This window comes from Meles meles, chromosome 8 (assembly GCF_922984935.1).
Source record: "Meles meles chromosome 8, mMelMel3.1 paternal haplotype, whole genome shotgun sequence".
Classification (NCBI taxonomy): Eukaryota; Metazoa; Chordata; class Mammalia; order Carnivora; family Mustelidae; genus Meles; species Meles meles.
The window spans coordinates 22,004,662-22,023,611 of NC_060073.1; the positions used below are offsets into that span (position 1 = coordinate 22,004,662).

General features: G+C 55.0%; 1 protein-coding gene across 1 annotated transcript; it reads right to left on the minus strand.

Moving 5' to 3' along the window:
• Positions 1–6,693: 6,693 nt before the first annotated feature.
• C8H11orf96 (chromosome 8 C11orf96 homolog) lies at positions 6,694–14,072 on the minus strand. Its single transcript, XM_046015854.1, has 3 exons — positions 13,883–14,072; positions 13,079–13,130; positions 6,694–8,239 (listed from the first exon to the last, which is right to left on the minus strand). The coding sequence occupies exons 1-3, from the start codon at positions 14,070–14,072 to the stop codon at positions 7,276–7,278; spliced, it is 1,206 nt and encodes a 401-aa protein (XP_045871810.1). The 3' UTR covers positions 6,694–7,275.
• Positions 14,073–18,950: the final 4,878 nt, after the last annotated feature.

Here is an 18,950-nt window from a genome sequence, read left to right on the forward strand (position 1 = left end):
AGTCGCGTGCAGAGAAAGATGCAGAAAATGGATTTCAGTGGACCGTGAGCAGTCTCAACTCTGGTTTGTCCCACTGGCTACCAGAGACAGTTTACTGGGGAAAAGGAAGGCCTCTCTAGAGCCACATATGGCTCTTCATGGCCCAGGAATGTGTAAACTTCAAGACAGCTCCTCCATCCACACCATCCCACTCCCCACAAGGGCTCCCTCCCTGCACACCCAAATACGTTGGTGGACAGGAGTGGGGAAACCACAGATTCTCATGTGGAAAGGGAAGAAGAGAAACAATGAAAAGTCACCAGTGCATACATGCAAAGGTGTTCAACGTCATTCATCATCAGGGACATGCAAAAATCACAATGAGATACCACCTCACACCTGTCAGAATGGCTAAAACAAAAACAAAAACAAAACAAAAAAACACAAGAAACAAGTGTTGGCGAGGATGTGGAAAAAAAAAGAATCCTCGTGCACTGTTGGGGGGAATGCAAACTGGTGCAGCCACTCTGGAAGACAGTATGGAGGCTCCTCAAAAAGTTAAAAATAGAGCTGCCCTATGATCCAGTGATTGCGCTACTGGATATTTACTCAAAAAACACAAAAACACTAATTCAAAGGGATACACGCACCCCTGTTTATAACAGTATTATTTACAAGAGCCAAGATACGGAGGCAGCCCCTGTGTCCATCAACTGATGAATGGATAAAGAAGTGATAGATACATACAATGGAATATTACTCAGCCAGCAAAAAGAAATCTTGCCATTTGTAATGACGCGAAAGGAGCTAGAGAATATCATGCTAAGTCAGCAGTCAGAGAAAGACAAATATGATTTGATTTCACTCATATGTGGAATTTAAGAAACAAAACAAATGAGCAAACGGGGAAAAAGAAAGAGGAAAAAAACCCAACAAACAGACTCTGAACTATAGAGAACAAAACAATGGTTACCAGAGGGAAGGGGTATGGAGATGGGTAAAATAGGAGAGGGGTTAAATTTTTTTAGATTGCTAAATCACTATATTGCATGAATAAAGCCAAGATAACTGTATGTGAACTATACTGGAATTAAAATTTTAAAAAAGAAGTCACTGGTACATGACAAATTGTAGTAGCAACCGGTGAGGACTCGCTCTGGCATATGAGGCTAATCTGGCCAATCCAGTTCTGGAAAATTCTCCTTTCCCCATCATCCTCTGTGACCACTTCTGAAGTAGGTGTTAAAAGTTCTGACCTCCTTGGGGCTCAAACAATTGTAATCACCGGTCAATTCCTACTTTTCTTGGCAATGCCTTCAAAAGGCTTCTGGTCTAGGTGCTTCTAGTTAGTTCCAGGTGCCAATAACCACACCCAAAGATGTTTTCTCAGCAGAGTTTGAAGCCTTTTTTATTACTTTGTTTCCTGCTCTGGTCCAGCTAACTTTATTTGGGCTCCTCGGGGGAATTTTAAAACAATAAGTCTGAGTGGGAAGACAATACCCTTAACCTAACCTCACTCCAGGGCTGGATCCTGTACTGGGCCTCCTGGGTGGTCTTCCAGAAAGGCTGTGAGCCTCAACAACTGATTTCCTTCTATGTGGATGACAAAGAGCTTTCACCTCTTGGGCACCATGTTTCTAGATACTCTCTATTCCTTACCATCTCTCGTGTCTTTCTTTAATAATCTGTTGAAAGTCATGAAGAACAGCAACCAGTATGCGCTAATATTCCAGCTCTTTCTAACCACTTCTCCTAGAGCTGTGAGCTCAGCTTGTATATGACCAGCCTTCCCAAGTGTCATAAAAATGGTTTTATTGCTGTTTTTCCAAGGTATAACAAGACTACCCAACTTCCCAGCCTGCAATGCCTGTACCTTTCCCACCTGCAGCAAAACCACTAAGTCAGTGCCTCATATTGTAGGGGTTTTGCTAAAACAGCAGTAATAAAATGCCAGTATGCCAGTATTGTTCTTTGTTTATTTAGGGTCAGGGAAGGCGGCTATAAGAATGAGAGTCTATAATGATTTAGTGGCTCAACAAAGATGGAAATGTGTTTCACATGTAATAGTCTATGGTGACCATTCCAGATTGGCAGGCTGTTGGGTTCCACAAGGTCATCCAGGAGCCTGGGGGCCTTCCGTCCTGTTGCCCTGCCATCCTCTAGGCCATTGGCCTTGGCGGTTTGATCACCGCTGGGCTGCAGACGCAGGCATGTTCCCACTTGTGGGAAGGAGAAAGAGGGCATGGGGAGGTGGGATGGTAGCAGGGTGCGATTTAAGGCCAAGGCCTGGGGGGAACCCAGTTCCCTTGCTAGTATACGCCACTGGCAAGAATGTAATCACATTGAGAGAAATATGTGCAGGAGGGACCTAGAGGCTGGCTGTGTGCCCTGGATGAAAGGGGAAATCAGTGTTGGTGGGCAATTGGCAGGCTCTTCCCTGCTCCTGGGAGCTGAATGGGCAGGTTGTCCTCAAGAGTCACATGGCTTTGAGCCTAAGCCAAGAGGACGTTGGTCTCTGTGGGAGGCCCTGGCCCTCTCACCCCAGGCACGCGCTTATCGCCCATCCAGAACGCTGGGCCAGCAGACCACAATGACGTACGTTCGCTTGGCCAACTTTGCCATATTCAGAATGTACTCTACAGCACCCTCTAAAATGATGCCCAGCCTGTACCGGTGGGTGCCTGAGAGAGATGCATGGCAGCCCCAGAAACCTGCTGGGGGACAGAAGGGTGTGCTAGCCTCCAGTCTCCAAGAAGTAGATGCCAAGAGAGGATTATGTGTGCAAGGATGTTATTAGGAGACATGCACGTGAGAAATGAACTAGAAGGAGCCAGTGAAGGTCTGAGGGAACGGCAGGGCAGGCCTCCATGCAAGAGCGACCCCGAGAGAAGGGGACAGGGAGAGGTGACCGTGGAAATCTAAGAAAACTTCAACAGAGCCACTGGGAAATCCTCAAGCCAAAGTCGACCAAGAAACAAATCGGTGTCTCCTAGAACGGTTCTGCCCTAGTGTCCCCAGCTGCGCACATGGTCATTGGTGGGAAGCAGCTCATGGGGGGAGGGGATGGGATGGATGTCAGAGCTAGGGCTGCTCTCATCAATATCGCGTCTGTCCCAAGAAGTCTGCAAGGCCATTTCTCACGGCTGCCATGGGAGATTATGGTTAGAACTGGGGTTCATACTCTAGACAGAGCACAGGATTTAAAAATTCTGAAATTAAAAAAAAAAAACAATTGCCCTGGGTTGCCTCCCTGCTCACCACCAACAAGTTGTGTGGCATTGGACGAGATATGGAACCTCTCTGATCCTTGTTAGTTTCCTCATGTGTGAAATGCCGGAGAAATGTTATCAGGACGAAAGTCGAGTTCCAACAGGAGGTACCCACTAAACGGTGGCCTTTCTTTATCCCCTCCCCATTTTGCCAGAGCTCAGTGGGTCTAGGGGAACTCCACACGTGCTCCCTGAGGAAGAAATCCCGAGTCCACAGCAGACCCAAATTCCCTGGGACAGCAGATAGGCCTTCCCTCACCCTCTCCTCGCTTCCCCACAATGAGTGGGCCTCAGAGGTGGCTTGCAAACCAGTCTGAGAAGCACCCTGATAAATGTCTCCCCCAGGGCCAAAAGGAAATATTTAGAAGAGACTGCCGGCCAGACCTGGAACGGCCACTTGTTACCTCCCCTGGGCTCCAGCTTGTTTGAAAACTCATCACCCAGGCTAGGACTGTGGGCTGAGACCCAGGTGGGGAAGGGAAAGAAGGAGGCGGCTCCTTGGACAAGCCTGTAAATCCCGGCGGCAGACGGCAGACGGCTGGGCAGGCTTCCACCCACCCCAGGCACACGCCGGCTCTACAGCGCCTGAGAGGCTGTCTCTGGCTTCTCTCTCCCCCAGTGCCCGTTCTCCAGAGCACGTTCGCAGCTGCCTTCCCTCCCTCCTACTCTCTGGGGGCCCCTCCTCCCACCCACCCACCTTTCTTCTCTCTCTCCAAAGGTCGCCCCGATTCTTCTCCATCTCTTGACACCTTCCGGGGCTCCTGAGTCTTGAGTGTGTAGCTCTCTCTGCACTTCCCCATCTCTGGAGGTCTCCGAGTCTCCCCGTCTCCCCAAGCAGCCTTATTCCTCCCTGCCTTGCTGGTTCTCATGCTCTCTTGCTCCCTCGGCCCATCCCTCTCCCTCTGGTTCCTCCTCTTCCACCATTTGACCTCCGAGCCCAGCTGCCTCCTTGGAGCTGTGTGCTGCCTTGGAACGCCTTCAAGCCACAAGGACCAGCTGAGTCCTGAAAGTTCCATAGGGACCCTGGAGCAGCACCCCAATCCCGCATCTGCCCTCTTCCTCTGTGTATGGCGGACATGCTCAGAACCAGAGAGCCCCAGCACCCCTGCCCCAGCCTGCTCGCTCTGATAATAGAGCATTCCAACCTCCTCTCCCTCCCCCAGACCCTCTCGGGGTCACTGCCTCTTCTGAACGTCTTTCTGCATCCAACCCTTAGAGCTCACTGCTAGTTAAGGGTGATACTAAGAAACTGGGACAAATAGGACATCATTTTTATACCAAAGGGAGGGAAATTGGCTTAATTAAGTGTACAGTATCTATTTAACAGAATTTTATAAAAACCATGATGTAGAGCCATACATACGGGTGTAAAACACAAACCCAGGTAAGTCAGAAGCGGATTAAAAGTAGTATTTAGGGCATAAACCTGTCTTGTAAAAGAAAAGAAATATGCATAATGTCCAAAATCACATATTTATTTCAGGGTGGTGGGAGTATGAGGAACTTTTTATTGCGATGAACAAATAAAGCACACCAGGACATAGGCAAGATGGCATCAATCTTCTTCGCTGCCCCTTTATTGATTTTAACCCAACAAACATTTCTGAAGCCCCCACTGGGTACTGGCCCCTGCCAGCGGTTAAACAGGAGCTAGAGTGATCAGATATGTGACAGATCCCACGGCAACCCCTCGAGACTGGCCAGGGTGACCCAAAGAGACTAGCTGGGGCTAGTGCTGAAGATGAACAGAAGAGGCTCTCAGCGGCAAAGGGGCAGGGGAGCGGCGCCCAGAGGGGAGCCGTCCAGATAGGATCTCGAACGTGAAGCGTGTGGAACCACCCTCCCAAGAAGGCTTGGGGCACCCACCACTTAAACAGCAGAAACAGGACCTACTGCTAAAGAGGGAGGATAAGACAGGGGAGGAGGATGAGGGACTAGAACAGGGTTAGGGTGGGGTACGGTTCCAAGTCTCAGCCAGCCTCCTCCCTCCCCAAGGAGCTCAAACCAGCCTAGCCATGCTGCTGGAGTCAAAGCCTGAACTCATGGCTGCCTGGCCAGGCTGCGGCCGTTGAAGTCAAGGGCCTGCTGTCAGGAACCCCCAGCACAGAGAAGCTGTGGCCTGGGACCGCCGTCGCCAGTGTGTTCCCATGGGCTAGGCAGTGCCGAAGACCCCCAACGCCCTGGGCTGGCCTCGTAGTGGGAGGACATTCTTTCAAGCCCTGCGGGTTCTATTTTTGTTTCTTTGTTTCACTTCCTCGGCTCCCCTCTTCTGCAGAGTCCAGGGCTAGGAGAGGCGTGGTGTCAAGAGGCAGTACAGATGCCCTGCGGGCTGAGCTGAGCTCCAGCACCAGCCTCACCACGAGAGGGCACCCGAGAACAGAAACTGCAATCTCCAGAGAGGGGGCAGGTGGAGTAGGGAAAGCACCCAAACTCTGCACGGATCTCTGAGCTACTCCGCCCAGGGCCTGGCCACGGTGGGTCTGATCTGAAGCAATCCTGGAGGGCGGCTGGGTGGGGGCCCCAAGTGTGGGGACCTGCCCTCTTCCACCGGATGTTGTTTATTACACAGATCGCCACCTACTGCCAAGTGATAGTGTTACACTGCCAACCCAGAGGGTTTAGGGTGTAGGCAGGGGTGCGGGGCAGCTGCGGGAGACACTGAGAAGGGGCTGGCATGATGGAGAGAGCCCTCGACGCGAGTCAGGACAGCTGACTGCGCCGCCGCTACTTTCTGTGTGACCTCTCCCTCTCCCCTAAGTTTGTTTTCTCATCAGAGGGGGTGGGAAGACTCAGTGGTACCCAAGCGCCCTTCAGGCTCTGACCAAAGACATGCCCCACTCTCCTTGAACAGCCCTGAAGAGGACCAAGGAGGCTGGAGAAAGGGGATGAAAGAACCAAAACGGCCGCTGTCTGCTTGGGGGCAGTGCAGGGGCGCCCGGCACGGGGCTAAGTCAGCGCAGGGGACACGCAGCACTCTGTCGGGTCTCACCACCCAAATATCCCCTCCCAGGTCTCCCACTGCTGGCTCGGGCAGCGCCCCACCCGCCGCCTGGAAGGGGCGCCGAGGGAGTGGAGTGTTCTGCGGTGAAGGCGGGACGATGGCGCTAACCCGGCCTCCCTGAGAAGTCAGCCTCACCAAGGAACGTTCTTTCCGTCCTCACCGCGCCGACCTTCGCCTCGCGGGCGTCTCCCTCCATCCCGGACGCCGGCGATGGGGAACGGAGTGGGGAGGCGGAGCGCTCAGAGCCGGGAATGGATCCACTTGGGGAGGCGAATAATGGCCCCGGGGAAGCGCGGGCGCGACCTCGTTCCGGTGATTGAAGTTTACGGAGTTACCTCTACCCGGGGATCCCCCCCCCCAATTCCAACCACATCTTTCCCCCACCTCCCCCAGTCTCAGGAGCCTGAGCCCGAAGGTTCAAGAAGTCAAGAGCCTGGAGAAATGCACTGTGCAAATATATTGACTTTATTTGTCTCCGTTCGGGAGCCTCACAGACATATCCAAGTAAAAAGATCGTTAAATAACCGCCGTCAGCCATCGCAATGCAAAAATAAATATCAGTCCTCCGGCCGCAGCAGCAGCTGCGCCCCAAGTCCCATCAGCCGCGCCTAACAATTATAAAAGTGTTCAGCGAGAGTGTGTTGGCGTGAGTGTGAACGGGTGTGCGCTGGGGAGGGGGGCCCGGCGGAGCGGTGAGCGGAATCGGAGTTGCAGACCCTCAGACAAGGGCGTGGAGTTGCTCTCGGGGAAGCCCCGGCGACCCAGCGCCGACTCAGCGCGGGCGCGCCTCCCGCACACACTCACGGCAGAGTCCGTACTGGGAAGAGTTAAAAAATAAACATTTACAAGGGCAAAGAAAGCGGCCCCCCTCCCCGGCAGCCCCGCGCGCTCCGGCCTGGGAGCAGCGCAGCGCGGGGCGCACCGAGCAGTTCGCAGCCCAGCGAGAGGTCCCGGTCCTCGCGGGCCCCCGGGGCGCTGGGCGCGGGCCCTCTGGGGCCGGGTTCGCGGGTCCCCGGGCAGCGCCCCTCACAGGGCCGAGTCGGAGTCGCTCGAGTCCAGGCTGTTCCTCAGTTTGCAGCTGCTGAGCTGGTCCCTCTGCAGCGACAGGCTCTGCGTGCTGCGGCGCAGGCACTCCAGGCTCTGCAGGAACGACTTCTTGGCCTTCTCCTCCTCCATGGGGGACACCCCTTCCTCTTCCACCTCCTGGATCTCGTCGAAGGTCACCGGCTGCGTCTTGAAGCGGGACTGGCGCGGCCGCCGCAGCCGGCCCTTGCCCTTGGACAGCTTGGCGGGCCGCACGGGCTGCGGGAACTCGTCGGCCAGGCACACGAAGTGCGGCATCACCGCCTGGTAGCTGGAGCAGATGCCCATCAGCTCGCCTGGCTTGGCGGCCGCCATGGCGCTGCCGGCGTCTTCGGGGCCGGGCGGCGGGGCGCCGGGGTTCTCGGGGGGCGGCCGCTGCGCCGGGGCCCCCCGGGAGGCAGCAGCCTGGGGCTCGCCGGGCGGGGGATCCAAATCTGCTGCGGGGTGGCGGCGGCCCTCGCGGGCCCGGGTCGGCGTTTTCTCGGGAGGGCGGGCGGGAGAGCCCGTCGGGGGGCGCGGGGCTCGGCGCGCGCTGCTGGGCTGCGCTCCCGGGCGTTCGCCGCCGCGGCAGTCACCGTCTGCCCCGCGGCGGCCCGGCCCGCCGCTTATATAGCCCGCTCCTGCCCACACGGCCGCGAGCTCGGATGACAGCGAATGCCATTTAAAGCGTGCGCGCCCCGCGCCCTTCCGCCTGACGTCGCCCCGCCGCTCTGGGAAAGTAACGGCCCTTTCCCCAGCGCCGCCCGCCCGCCCCCAGCCAACCCGGCTCCGGAAGGCAGGCCCCGCCCGCGGGGTTCCGGGAGCATCCGAGGCCCCGGGAGCACGCGGCGGGGATGGGTGGCCGGAGAGCCGGCGGATGCGGGGCGGGGGGCTCGGATCGGCGGACACTGGGCTGCCACTGTCCGTTCTGGGATCCCCAAGTTGCTACCTACCGTGGTGGCCGCGGCGGCGCATGTCCCCTTCCCCCTCCCAGATCCCAAATGCACACACTCAAGACGCTGGTGATTCCGCCGCGGGTTTCTGCGTTGGGCGCGTGGTGGAGGCAGCTCCCAGCCCTCCTCGCAGCGGGGAGAGCCGGGCGCCGGGACAGCGGGGCACCTAGCTCCCCAGAACTGAGTTCGGGGAAAAGGTTGGGTTCCTTCTCTGGATCCTTGTCACCCCTCCCCAGACAAACGCAAATCCATATACACACACAAACACGCACAGAACCATGGACGAATAAAAACACAGCCCGATTATTCTATTCCGGTTCTCCCCTTCCCTAGCCATCTTCGCTCTGTCTCCCCACAACCCCGCCCCCAGGTCCCTCGGGCACCAGCCCCCTATTCAGGCTCTGAAGAATGACACTTGGATAGGCACTAATAACAATGATAATAACTACAATCTGGAGAGCTTCACTCTGAACCACCCAGTGAGCTTCGTTTTACATATATTACCCTACTTAATCTTCATAACAGCCCTGTGAGGTAATTGGTATTCTCCCAAATTTACATACGACATAGTGGAGGCACAGAGAGGATAAGTAGCTAGTCCTTTAGTAATGGATGGAAGCAGCCGGCGCTATTACTGCCTTGTGCTGAGGGCTGGTACCCACAGTGCCCCTGGGGCTTCTGAGAGCAGGTCCCCTGGTTTCCCTGACTCCCAAGAAGGAACTGTGAGCATCACCCACCACCACCACATGGGTCTCAAGGGTGGCAGGCACAGAACCCAGCTCACCCTGCCTCCATCTTCCCCACTCCCTTCTTCCACAGGCACCCAGCTAGGCTCACAGGGCCACGGGAAAAGGAGGGAATCAGTGGGATTTGGCCTCCATTCCTTCCACAGCCACTCAACAGATTCATTAAGGACCTCCTGAGTCCCTGCTCAGGGGTTACATTCCAGTGCACGGGGCAGACAATAAATCTCAAAACAAGACCCTGATCTTGGGTGATGTGGGAGAGATGCAGATAGAGAAAGGTGCAGAAGGTGGGGCCAGGAAAAGCTTCTCAGAGTGGTTGATCTTTAAGGTGACGCTGAGGGACAATAGTGTCACTGCTACGAACTTAATATATGTGCTGCCAAAGCGAGCACTGCTACGAACTTAATATGGGCCATGCTCTACGTACTTTTTATGTGTTAGCTCAACAGCTCTGGAAACAAATACTTTAATTATTGTCCTTTACAGATAGAAAAACCAAGGCACAGAACAGGTAGGCAACTTACCCAAGGTCACACAGCTAGTAAGCAGCAGAGCTGAGATTCAAACCCGGGTGACTCCTCTCCTGAGCCCTCACTCTTAACTTACACTGAAGCCCTTTGTCCTATGGAGTACAAAGAAGGAACCAGAGTGTGACCAAGTGAGAGCGTGAGGAGAGTGTTTCAGACAAAGGGAATCCTAGGGCAAATGCACCAAGGAGGGGAAGAGCCAGTGAGAAAAGCCATGTGGCTAAAGCAGAGTGGGAAGGGGGCAATGAGAAGCAGGGACAGTCACAGAAGGCCTTGACGGCCATGTTAAGGAGACAACATTTTATTCTAAGGGCAACGGTAAGGCGCTGGGGAGTTTGGGGCAGGCGACATGCTTCAGTTCATGTTTTAAGAGCTCACTCCAGCTGCAGTGGGAGGCGCAGACTGGAGAGGAGTGGGGACGAAGAAGGGAACCCACTTACAAGATGGAGACATCACCCAGATACAGGACACTGAAGATGTGGACTGGGTGAAGAGAGGGTGGGAAAAGGCCATATTTGGGATGTGTCCAAAGAGAGAAGGAGAGGTCTTGCTGATGGATTAGATGGGCTGGTGGGAGGAATCAAGGTTGACTGTTACAGATTTGGCCTGAGCAAGTGGTAGACGGGGAAGTGGCCATGGAGGGTGAGAAGTTTGGAAACGGGTCAGGCCATTGTGGAGTCTGCCGGCTAGCCATCAAAGTCCTCTACCTATGCGGGCGAGGCCTGGATACTCATATCAGAACTATGTTATGTGAGAGAAAAATTAATTTATGTAATCTGAAGGCCATTGTATTTGGGATTTTCTTTTAACAGCGGCTTAGCAATACTCTAATGCAGAAATTGGTACCAGGAATGCAAAGCTGCCATGTATAAAAACCTAAAATCTGTGGCACTGGCTTGGGCAACAGGTGGTAAGCAGTACAGAAACCAGGAGTGGAGGGTGGAAAGCTGGTGACCCTTGTTATGCGGTGACAAAACATTTATGAAAAACATTACCTGTGATAATTGAGAAGATGGGCCACATGCCCACTGAGCCTGTAATTCCCAAAAAATGGTTGCAAAGAGCTAAAAACATTTGCACATGTTGGCTGCTCAATGATGCTTTTAGCCTGAGACTGCAGCAAAGAGACTGGCTAGGCTGCCAGCAGAGATGAGCAGAAGGGGAGCTAATACAGAGAAGCGCTATTATCGGGGCTGCAAAGCCCAGCTGGTTTTGTCCAAAGAGCAGAAGATCAGACTGTCGTGGTTTGCAGCCTCTCTCCAAGCTTGTCTGTGACACCATGCAGAGGGATCACCCCTGCAGCGAAGTATTGTATTAGCACTGTTGCCTTGTCATTCGAGTCCATTATTTTAGATGCCTTGAGGATAGCTTTCATTACAATGAGAGACAGAGGAGCTGGACAAGGCAGACAGACTTAATAACTCAGACAAGAAAGGAGCTCTGGGTGTGGTTGCTGGCATGTGGAACTGACTAGAGACAGACCAAGTTTCTGAAGGAATTATTATTATCAACAAAATTGCAAGGCTGGACTTCAAAAGCCCATGATCCCTCCAGTCCAAATATGTGCTTGAAGAAGACAGACCTTCAATACCCCAGAGGGCGGTAGTGGAGAGTAATAAACAAGAAGGAATTTGCCAAGGGCAAAGTCAAGGACCAGGGAGACACAGGGCAAGAACTTCCTCCACCACCAAGGCAGGGAAGTCCTCATGGTTCCAGAAGGGGGGGCTGTGGCAGAGACTGCCAGCTGTCCATCAGCTGGGTCACATTTCCCAGCTTCCCTTGCAGCTAAGGTTGGGTCGTATGTGGAAAAAGTCATCTGTGCAATGTCAGCAGAAGTCAACGGTTCAAATTCTGTCCCACTTGCATTAGAGGAAAGTCCTACCCTAAGCTTCCATATTTTTCCCCATACCGACTGGAAGAGTGATTACCAGACAGACCCTGGATACTTCCTGTTAGTCTGGATCCTTGTATGACCCTGTGGGGCAGAGCTATCTACCAAGTTGAAACACTTCCCTTGGAGCTCTTACCTGAGAAGACAGTCAACTGAATATTTTTAAACTACTCTAATTTCAGGTCTCTATTACATCAATGCATTGTCCTAACCAAGAGAGCCACAGACATCCAAGGTCAAGCATCCAAGGTCACTCAGGACACTGGAAGAACTCGGGGAGAGGTGAAGGATGGAGTAGCAGCTTGGGGGTCTTCAGGGTGCAGAAGGGATAGTGGGTGAAAGGCCACCTTCCAGAGAAAGAAGGGTTGGGAGCAGCCAACACTGGGGGGTGGTGCCCAGATGAGCCAGTCCTCAGAGAAGCAATGTCCAACAGGGTTAAGAGGGAAACCAGGAGAACATGTCAGAATGCGAGAGAAGGATGTTTCTACACGGAGGATGGTTAGAACGGCAGTCAAGAGACAGGTCCTAGCCCAGCTCTACCTGAACCTCCTGTGTGCCCTGGGGCGAGCCACTAATCTCTCTGCACCACTGAGGTCTCCGCTCAGATGCTGCCCTATCAGAGCAGCCTTTCCTGGCCACCCTATTCCAAGTGGTCCCTCAGTCACTTTGTACCACTAACTAAACAGCCTTCTCACATGCTTGTTCCCCTCGACAGTGTTGTCTACCTTCCCCACCGGCCTGCCAGCCTCCACCTCCCCAGTACCCCAGCCAGCGCTGGCCACAGCAGGAGCTCCGGGTTCCTTGCAAGTGGACTGCCACCCTCTCCTCGTCTCCCCATAACCTCTGCTCCCACAGCTCCTGGCGACACCATCTCCACCAGGGCTTCCTTCCCAACATGCACAGTTCCTCCGGACCCCAAGTCCCCAGGCCACGGACTGGAGTACCCTAGGTCACTCCTCTCGGCTTCCCTGGATAGAAGATTCCCCATCCTCAGCCCCAGGGAGGTGGAAGTAGGAAAAGAGGCTCTTGTTTCACAGCAATTAGCAACCCAGGTTAGCAACCAGCTCGCCCCTTCACTTCCGCTCCGCGGCAAGTCTTGCCCTGCTCACAGGGGGCTTCCGGGAAGAGGAGAGGGCAGGGTATAGGGAGATGGTCTTTGCCTCGAGGATGGCATCTGAACTCCCATATGACCCAGCTTCCTCTGTTCCACCACTGACCTCCCCCACCCCATCCACAGCTCTACCTCTCAGGCTGCCTCCATGACCAACCCCAGCCCTCGGTGGCCTTTTTTTTTTTTTTTTAAAGATTTTATTTATTTATTTGAGAGAGAGAGAGATCACAAGTAGGCAGAGAGGCAGGCAGAGAGAGAGAGGGGAAGCAGGCTCCCTGCCAAGCAGAGAGCCCGATGCGGGACTCGATCCCAGGACCCTGAGATCATGACCTGAGCCGAAGGCAGAGGCTTAACCAACTGCGCCACCCAGGTGCCCCCTTCGGTGGCCTTTTTAAACGTGCTGTGCCCTCCAGATCCATAGGAGTCAGCCAGGGGCCACCATCGGGTCAGGAGAACACGAAGCCAGAGTCCAGCCCCACTGTGCCCTGAGCTCATTCTGTGACCTTGAGCAGGTCCTACTCTCTGAGACTCCCTTTTGCCCCTCAGCGCCGAAGTAACGCTGGGCGTCCACGATGAGTGTACGGAAAGCACCTGGACGAGTGGCCGACGTGGCGGAAACATGAGAATCCAGTTCTTTTTCGTGTTCATTATCTCATGCTCAAACCTCCCCTGCCCCCCAGCATGGTTGAGGAGATGGACAGGGACCAAGAAGCTCTTGCTCGGGGAGGGGGGGGAGGAGGCATTTAGGGTTTGGGTGTCTTATCCTCTGCCTGACTCACAAGGTAGTGGAGGAAACCAGACCCAGCAAGGTCAAGCTCTCAGAGCAACTAAGTAATGTCTCCATCATCTGGTTTCCTGGGGGGAAACCAGAGGTGGTCCTGGGGGGCAGCACGGGATATTAGCCTCCTTGGACAGCACCCCCAACCCATATCTACTTTCCTCCAAAGATGCGGGGGCGGGGCATGGGGTGTGAGCCAGTGAGAGCTGCATGTGTCGAGGAGGGGTGGGCAGAACTGGGGGCTCTGGAGGGCTCTGCCCGGGGGTCAGGGCCTGGGCTCCGTTGCCCTCTGGGCATTTCTGAGTTTGCTGGGTCCATGTGGGCTTTGCCGGGACAGGCTAAGTTGCCTCCCCGGGCCCAGTGGGGCAGAGGATAGTCATTAAAGGGGATGAAGGATGGTTCCTTTTCTTAGTAGACCTGTAGCCCTGGGATTACAGAGGAGCGACACAGAAATGTCATCTGTTGAAGACTCACTACGTGCCTGGCATTCTGCCAATGGTGCTTTGCTCGAACCTCCCCTAAAATTACCCTCACGGTGTTCTTTGACCGGGAGCCTAGCCATCACCTCCATTCTGCCGATAGCCTCGGGTGCTTTGTAGCTCACCGGGGTCACTCTCAGTGCTACGTGCAGCGCCAGAAGCCAGGTAGGTGTGCCTGGCCCAGAAAGCCCTGCTCCTCGGCCGCACCACCCCGTCTCCCTGCGCCTCCAACGGGTCGGGAACCGCACCGGCCGAGTCAGGCACGCGCGATGCCATACCCGCTCCATCACCCGTGTATTCTGTGGCCTTGAACCTGTTGCTTCCCACCTCTGAGGCTCAGTTTCCCTATCTGTGACGTGAGGAGGCCAGACTCATGTACTGGGGCCCACCGGGCCCTAACGATTTCAAACCCTCAGGAGGATCAGGGATGAGGTGACATGGTTGCAAGCAGGAGATGCTTCCTCTTGAGCCCGAGAGTGCAAAGTGCCCAGGTTAAGGCTGCGGGGGAAGGCTCGCTTCCACGGCGGAGGTAGCTGGGGGAGCAGATGGGGCAGGAAGATGGTAGCAGCCTGGGGAAGGGCCCGTGCCACCCCCTCCCCCACCGTCCCCACCCACACTTTGGCTTTTGGGCAGAGCCTAGGATTAAAAAAAGCAATCACCAGTTCCTCAGCTATTAACAGGGCTTTGTTTCCAAGGGAGCCTGCAGTACCCTAACGCCGGTCGGATGGGGGCAGGGAGGCCAATCTGTCCTGGGAGGCAGAGAGGCAGTGAGCAGGGAGGACACACAGTAAAGCAGAAAGAACTGGGTTGGGGCAGTTCTGCCCACATGCTCCTCTGCTTCCTTGGGGTGGGGGGGGCAGTGTAGGGTGGGGGAGGCAGGAGGGTCAGGCCCCTTCCGGTGACTGCTTTGCCATCCTGGCATATGGGCCTTCACAGGTCAGCTAGAAGCCTTAGTCAGCTGGCTTCCCCTCTACACTCACCCGGAAGTCTCCCCAGAGTCAATCTCATGCCTCCAAGGGCTGAATGAGGTGATGGTTATTCCCGATGTTGCCGTTTGGGTCGGTCTGCCCTATGGGTGTATTTGGTCTAGCCACTGTGGGTGCGTATGTGTGTACGCACACGTTTGTGCACGCCTCTGGGTGTGTATAGGTGGAATGCAAATGTGAACGTGGCATAAGGGGTGGGGAGGGGTCAGCCACAAACACACCTTCTGTGGCAGGGCCTTTCTTGCCTCTGGACCCCACCCTCACCTCCTGCTGGAGCCACTCTGCCCCCGCCAGCGAGCCACCCCTACCGAGCCTGGGACTCCAGCATTTTACCAACTGCTTCTGCCTCACTCGGAATTAGCACTTTGTCTGGTACGAGTGTGAGCATAAAAGTGTTTTGATAATTTTGCTGGAGGGTTGCCATGACAATCCCCAGCAAGTTCCAAGAGGGGGTGTCGGTGTGCACGAGAGAGAGAGAGAGAGAGAGAGAGAGAGAGCGAGCGAGCCCAAGAGACACAAAGAGGGAGAGACAAAGAGAGGTGGGGAGAGGAGCCAGGGAGACCCCCGCGATCTCCCCAAGTCAGACCTTCAGCCTGAATTCAGCGCCCGCACCCCAGTGGCCCCTTCACGCAGCAGTGAGCTCACTATCTCACCAGGGGCTCACTGGAGACAGTGCAGTGGGACAGCAGCTGCCGGCTGGCACGCTGCCAGGGCTGGCAGGGGAGAGCTGGTCCCACTGGGGGAGGCACCCTGCCACCCTCCACTCTTAGGATGAGCCCCAGGGAGCACCAGGCTGGAGTGCAGGCAGGGAGATTTTCAGGGACTCAGACAGAGCCAGAGCCCCAGGAAGACTCCTAAGAATCATGCCCAGCCTACAGGCCTGACTCTGCTGACGCGGCGGATGGCAGCGCATTTCCCTGCCAGGGGCCTGCTTCCTGGCATGGCTTGGGCTGCCCAGAGGCTGGGCTTCTGGTTTTCTTACATGCTTTCTTGCAGGTCTGAGTGTCCCTCTCCAGGGACCACTGGTGTGACAATCACTATATGGATCAGGATGAAACCCACATCATCTGAGGCCCTTGAGCTTTGCAGAGTGGGTTCTCTCCCCTCTCTGGCCAAAGCAGGGATATCTCTGCCATCTTCTGAGATGAGGTCACAGAGGCCCAGAAAGGGGCAGGAAACAGAACAAGTTCCCACATCAAGTAGCAGTGCGGAGGCAGAGTTGGGATGGAACCCAGCCCGGGACCTTACCCCAGCCTCCTTGTCCTCACGGAAGACAGGTTCTCTGGAATGGGTCCATCTGGCACTACACACTTCACACACGGACAGGGAAACTGAGGCCCACACACATTCCCTCAGCTAAGGAGCATAAAGCCAGAAGTTGTCACTGCCTTTACCGAACCATCAGCCAGCCCCAGGTGGCCCCTTAAAGCAAGCCTCGGGGACTTAAGTTTCTGTTCCCAGGTTAAAGTGCCAGCCTTGGAAGGACGGTCTTCGGGTTATTGCCAAAACAGAGCAGAGGGCAGCTGGAGCCGGCCGGGGACCCAGAGGCAAGGAGATGAGCAGTTTGCTAGGGCGCTGCTGAGTCCCAGCTGCATAAGGACGTTTTGCTCGGGGCCTCCCAGCTTCTGCTATGGGAGCCATGTGGCCCTGGGCTGCGGGAGCCCCTGTTTCTGCAGCTATGGAGAGCCAGCATGCCCGGGAGCCCTCCGAGGAACCACTTCCCAAGCTCCGGGAAACAGCTACCCTGGAACGGCAGTCTCAGAGGACAGAGGCAGCCTCACGCCTGTCTCCAGCTCGGCTTACATCTACCTTTCAATTATTCACCAGCATGGCAGGAGGGGGTGGGCACCGACAGGAAAGTGCCGTGGGCTCTGGAGACAGCCTGCAGGGATGACTTTCCCGCAGCCTTAGTAAGAGGCAACAGCACGAGAATAAGCAAACAGCAGCTCAAGACTGCCTGCTTGGATACCCTGGTTCTGGTGTTTGCTAGAAAGTTCTTCTCACTATGGAAAAGTTCTTCTATGATTATGGAAGCCTCATGCCAGCCCCATCCTTCTCCCGGATCAAATTGGCTGATTTATTAAAACATACTGAGGCCAAACTAGCCCTGTAGGAGGGTGAATGTTTAAACAGATTCCAAGAAACCAGTGTCAAAAAGATGCCCTTTCACGTAATGTGTTCTGATCCTGGCCTTGAGACAGGGCACACTGTCAAGTCTCGTAAATAGCTACTGGCCCGCTTTGGGGGCCCAGACAGTCTGTCCTCCTCAGGCCCCATCTTCCTCCTCAGACATGGCCTCGGGCTGCCTAGGGGACATGAGATGCTTGCTGTGCCCCAGTCTCTTTGCATGTTGTGGACATGGCGGGGGACAGTCACTCCCGGGGTACCCAACGTCAGGCAGCCTCTCTCTGACATTGACCTGCCTGTCACCAGTCATGGAAGGCATCTCCTTGGTCTTTCTTCATGCTGGTCACAAACAAAGCATCCTGAACCTATCACTGCACCCTTAAGCTTAGCCTCTGAGATAGGTGTTACTATCTCCAAGCTTTAGTTAAGGCAATAGGCTCAGAGATGTTCAGGAACTTTCCCAAGTCCACACAGCCCAGGAGAGATAGAGCTGAGATTTGCTCCCAGGTCCACTGGTTGCCAAAGCTCTTAACATCCATCAGTCATCCCCATGACAGTGGCTCCTAAACCTGACCAGGGAGGGAAGGGTCAGTGGGAGGAAGAGCTAGATGAAGAGGGCTGGGTCTGGGTAAGAGTCTGGAACTCTGACTGGGAGCCAGGCTCCACTGCCCAATAGCTCTACCAGAAAGAAGACTGGTATCCTGTGGGCCAAGCAGTAGAGCTGGGCGGGGTAGGGAGGGGAGTGTGGATGACATCCAAGCCCACTCGTTTCATATGGAGGTGCAGGAGAAGGCCTGGGCGCTCCTCCCAACTCACGATGCCCGGGGATGCAAGACAGAGTGGGCAGCACGCGGCCAGTTGGATGTGCCGGGTGCCCTCGCTGTGAGCACCGGTGGGAGGCCACTCAGAGCAGTGCACTCCGGCACCTTGGGGCCAAGAGTCCCCACACCTGGGACTGGAAACCACTGTTTGCGGATACTGAGAAGAAAACCACAAAGGCTTGGCTGATAGAGGTCAGGAGGCCAGAGTAAATGGAGCAGAAGTACGAGCTGCCAGAAGAGAAAGGAATCTTCCAGATGAGCTGGGGCAGTGTTTTCAGACCAAGAGGCGTGACTCATTAGTGGGCCATACCAATGGTTAGGGGGCCATGGCCAGCATTTTTTGATGATACACAACAGTACAGAAAACAGGAGAGTAAACCCATGTAATAAAGCTCTAGTTTTAAACAGGGTGTGTGTGTGTGTGTGTGTGTGTGTGTAAACTTTTTTTTTTTTTAAACCATGGGTTCTGGTCCAAAAAGCTCCAAAAAACACTAAGTTGGTTCCACCCCTGTATTCTGCAGATGAAGATCTGGGGCCAAGGGCAGGACAAGGCTCAGCCCACAGTCCAGACACAGGACAAGAACCGTCTCCGGATGCTTGGACACTACTTCCCCAGCGCCACAGGCTGCTCTCAGAGGCCTGACTCCTTGCTCATATTTCGACCTTAGACATTCTCCGCCTTGGCCACTCTTACCCTATGTTGTTCCCAGGCTAGAAGCAGGAAGAATTCGGGGCTTCACATGGAGGTGTTGTGACAGAATGTCCTCATGCCCTTTCTTCTCTAGACTGGTCCTACTCGGGCTCTTTTCCTGCCTTCTTTCCTCCCCCAATCCCTCTCTATGGGAACATCCCAGAACCAGGGTCCTTTCACACTCCTCCTGCCGCCACGAATGCCTCTGTGCAGCCACTTCCCAGGTCCCTCCTGGCCATGCTGGGCCCTCTCCCCTGAGGCCTTGTCCTAGACCCCTCTACAAAGTGACTCCAGCTCCACAGGCTGTGAGGTCTGCCTGAGGCCCTGTGTGAGCCTCACCCCACCGTTTCCAGGGCCCAGGACTTTCCTTCACATCTACACACTATCTGATAACAGCTGCCCTAGATACACACATCACACTCAGTTCTTACAGCGGCCCTGTTTTATAGGCAGAAACACTCAGGGGAAGGAACTTGCCAAAGACCAGGCAGCCATCAGCGGAGCAACTCGCTCTAGAAGCAGGTCTCCT

Coding starts and splice junctions, on each gene's coding strand:
- C8H11orf96 (XM_046015854.1), bottom strand. CDS start 14,072: ATGGCATCGCGCGTGCCTGACTCGGCCGGTGCGGTTCCCGACCCGTTG. Junction 13,131..13,882: donor AGGCTATCGGCAGAATGGAG/GTGATGGCTAGG, acceptor CCACTCGTCCAG/GTGCTTTCCGTACACTCATC. Junction 8,240..13,078: donor CGTTACTTCGGCGCTGAGGG/GCAAAAGGGAGT, acceptor TGGGGATCCCAG/AACGGACAGTGGCAGCCCAG.